The sequence below is a fragment of the Agrilus planipennis genome, unplaced genomic scaffold, assembly GCF_000699045.2.
Source record: "Agrilus planipennis isolate EAB-ADULT unplaced genomic scaffold, Apla_2.0 scaffold4, whole genome shotgun sequence".
NCBI lineage: Eukaryota > Metazoa > Arthropoda > Insecta > Coleoptera > Buprestidae > Agrilus > Agrilus planipennis.
Genome location: NW_020442463.1, coordinates 978,873 through 983,082, shown reverse-complemented (window position 1 = coordinate 983,082; position 4,210 = coordinate 978,873). Strand labels below are relative to the sequence as shown.

Sequence of the window (4,210 nt, the reverse complement as noted above, 5' to 3'; positions counted from 1 at the left end):
TTGTTAGAGGTGCATGTTTGGAGTGCGGCGTTGTACGGGTGTGAAACGTGGACGGTGGGCGCGGCGGAAAAGAAAAGTTAGAAGCGTTCGAAATGTGGTGTTACAGGCGAATGATCCGAATACCGTGGATAGAGAAGGTTAAAAATGAAGAAATATTAGAAAGAATAGGAGAATACAAGACTCTATGGAAGTCAATAAAAAATAGGCGAGACAGGTTGGTAGGACACCTCAGGCATGAAGGTCTAGTCAGAGACATATTATTTAGACATTAGGATGTGGGATGTTTTAGTTTTACGGAAATACGAAGATTAGCTCAAGATAGGATTAAGGGGAGGTGCGTGGCCAACTAGTCTTAGGACTGACAGCCTTATGATGATGATAAGTATGAAGCGGCATCATTTGCAACAATCATCCGATCATCTTCGTCTCAACAACATATCCAAAAATTAGAAATACATCAAGTTTAGCGATTATAAGGTTTGACTTAACTGATGGCGTATTGTATATACGTATATCTGTAAAAACATCAATCATGTACAATCCCTTGTATTGTTGAAAACTAGAAAATTGTGTTCCGTTATTTAATTATACGCTGACTAGATTTGACAAACGTCATCAGAAGCGTCAACATAAAACGAATTACAGTTAGTAATTCGAATGGTAAATACTGATATTATGTAATTGCAAAAGACTGGAAGAGCATCAATCCTGCTTTCCGGGGTCGGAACTGCACGGCGCTCCACCCCCGACTGTGGGCGCTTTTTGCGCACGCAAAGAGGCGCCGTTGCAATGTAGGTCACCTCTCGCGTAACCTTTTACAAAAGCTACGCCGTCGAAGGAGCCTTTCGAGCCCAGGCTTATCGTCGTTGTGTCATCGTTGGTAGCAGCAGGTCGCCCATTGCACCGTCCTCCACGTCTATCATCTTCCTCATGGCCATCAACACTTCTAACTACAAGCTCAGCCAAGCTGTCGCTGACCTCAAGTATACAGGTGAGATTTTTCTTACAATTATATCTACAATCTTCTTACTTACATGTACTTATATGCTTAATGGTAAAATTTTATTAATTTACGTTTATAGCCATAAGAAAATAATAAAGAATTTAGTTGAATCCGTCCAAATTTGGACGGTGGGCATCATTGTCGATGTATTTACATTTTAATCATTATTCATTTGTTCTTAGACGACATTTTGTCAAATAATAGTTTAAATGTTAAACCCTGTCAGTGGGAATACCGAATTGTTAGACCTTTAAGACAGTTTACCCTTTTTCAATTATTCAATTCCACCTCGAAAACGATAAAATTAGCGTATTCTAATAAAAAACTGTATTTAAATGATAACAATGGCTAGTTCCCGACTATTGTATCATGAGAGGAGATGGATCTACAATTCGATTGCAAGGCAAAACTCTTTTTTGAAGTTTTATTCCTTGATATCTTATAAACCCCATAATAAAGTCGGACCTAACAGAATTCTTAATTTACAAATTAAGTTTTCCGTTCATGGTAGTACAGGAAACGCCATATTAAATATGGCGGCTTCTGGCAGACAGTGTTTGTACACGCGATATAGAATAAGTCAGTAATTAGTAAATTTGAAATTTGAATTTTTTGAAATATTACTAACACTCAGGATGCAAACGACATTAGATAAATGAATTTTAATTTAATAATCTGGCCTACTACAAGAAAAAATGAGTTAGCGGAATAAGGCACTCATTGGTTTTATCAGATAACTAATAATCGATTAGATTTCAACTTAGATTTTCCTAATGTGCATAGAGGCAAACAACAATTGGGCATTGCAATATTTTAATCTGTTGATTAAAAAATCCAGAACTAATCGATTATATACGGACTTGAATTGAGTACATTGTTTGAACGAAAGAAAATTGAGTATAATTTAATATTTTAAGGGAGTCTAAAAAGTGACAATGATTAAAGTCGTACTTATCATCATCATAAGGTCGTCAGTTCTAATCGTAAGACTGGTTGGACACACACCTACCCCCTTTCTTATCCTGAGCTAATATTCGTAAATAAAAATTAATGTAGAAGCATTTAACTTCACATAAGACATAATCCAAAAGGCTTAGCTTTTTACAAAATTATGCGGCGTTTTTATTTAAAGATGCAAAAATATGTACTATTTTGTCCACATCGACAGATTTTGTTTTTTTTTTCTTTTTTTCGCTGAACATGATTGTTAAATTACTTATTATCCAAGAAAATTTAACTTTGTCCGAGTGATGATGAAAAGTAGCATACACACTGGGAAGGTTTAGACCATTGCTTAGCATTCGGGTGGACGCCGATTCGATTCCGGGCTCGTCTGCCTTGGTCCAAGTTTTTCTGTGGTTTTCTTGGATCACTTAGACAAATGCTAGAGCAGTACTAATCCATACATAATCTTTTATTTTCTTCTGTCTTCATTTCGTTCGTCTCATCATTCTCACCCGAAACCACCACCCACTCATTCCCACCATTCCTGAAAGGTGGCTGAAGAGGGGTCTTCCGCCCTACCTGAGAAGCTGCCCGCCCATCAGCAGTAATAGCTGAGGAAATGGAATTGAAAAAAGTTTTTTTTTTCCTGTTCAACTGCCAAATTTACTAACGTCATCATAAAACCCAAGGCGTTTTGGGTTATATTAAACTTAGAATGTACGGCAGTATAATCTACTCTGCTTGCTTCGATTTCGTTGTTTATGAACAAGTTCATTTATATTAGTTTCATCGTACTTCCAACATTAACCTTTGTTATATTACTTTTTTATTCTGTTAAAACGGCTGATTAAGCAATCATAAAAATAAGTATTCCTTAATTCTAACAAATTAACAATTGACATCAGTTCCTTGGTTCTAATTAGAACGAGACGTTCGCCGAATTGCCAACTTTTATTTGTTTCTATCTTTTACCCGCAATTTTATCCGCGTGAAACTGTTTCTAATTGTTCATAACGAATATAATTGTTGTAAAAGAGTGTGGCCTAGATCATTACTCGCAACCTTGCCTTCATGTTTATAAATTCTATCGAAATCCGTTTCGAAGAGTAGCCCGTATACATGGGCAGACATTTTATTAAAACGGCAGCTATTTCGATATTACAGAGGCACATTTCAATTTTATTTATAGGGTTGTTCGGAAAGCCATTTCGTTTTTTTTTGTGGAAATGAAAGACAGTTTTCGTATAATAAACAAATACTTTATTAAATTATATATTGACCGTTCTGGTCCAACACCTTTTGCCATCTTTCTGGTAGTAGCATAATTCCACGCTCATAAAATTTTTGGTCTTTGCTGGCAAAAAACTGATCGAGGAGGTTTTTGACCTCCTCATTTGAGGTGAAGGTTTTACCGTCTAAAAAATTTTGGAGTGACCGGAACAAATAATAATCCGATGGTGCCAGGTCTGGAGAATATGGTGGGTGTAGCATTGTATCCCATTCAAGCTGTAAAAGCTTTTGGCGAGTGACCAAACTTGTGTGAGGTCTCGCGTTGTCTTGGTGAAACACTACACCTTTCCTGTTGATTAGTTCTGACCTTTTCTGTTGAAGTGCATCATTCAGTTTGTCCAGCTGATGACAGTAGACTTCCGAATTAATCGTTGTGTTATCCGGTAAAAGCTAAAAAAAAACGATTCCTTTAAAATCCCACCAAACAGACAGCATCACCTTTTTTTGGTGAATATCGGCTTTGGAAATGGTTTGAGCCGGTTTCATCTTTTTTGCTCCATGACCTCTTGCGTTTGACGTTGTTGTATACAACCTTTTTTCGTCCCCAGTGATGATGCGCTTCAAAAACGGATCATTTTCGTGACGTTTGAGAAGCGAATCGCATACGTCAATGCGACGACACAGATTTCTCTCTGTGAGAACATGGGGAACCCATACATCGAGCTTCGAGGATAATCCCAGGCCTTTCAAGTGGTCATAAACTGTTGAATTTGATAAATTTAACCTCAATCCGATCTCACGTGTTGTTATCCGCCGGTTGACATCAACTAATGCCTTTATCGCGTCTTTATCAGCTTCAACCGGCCTTCCCGAACGTGGTGCATCTTCGACATCAAAATTGCCGGATCATCCCAGGCCTTTCAAGTGGTCATAAACTGTTGAATTTGATAAATTTAACCTCAATCCGATCTCACGTGTTGTTATGGCTTGAACAGCATTTTTTAATGCCTTTATCGCGTCCAGTAAGATATG

At 37.5% G+C, this 4,210-nt stretch overlaps 1 protein-coding gene across 1 annotated transcript in view; it reads left to right on the top strand.

Moving 5' to 3' along the window:
• The first annotated feature begins 519 nt into the window (after positions 1–519).
• LOC108739428 (glutamate decarboxylase) overlaps positions 520–4,210 on the top strand; it is a 45,591-nt gene continuing 41,900 nt past the window's right edge. Inside the window, exon 1 of the mRNA XM_018473327.2 lies at positions 520–991. Coding sequence (XP_018328829.1) covers positions 931–991 — 61 coding nt within the window. The 5' untranslated portion in view covers positions 520–930. The remainder of the gene's footprint in view (positions 992–4,210) is intronic.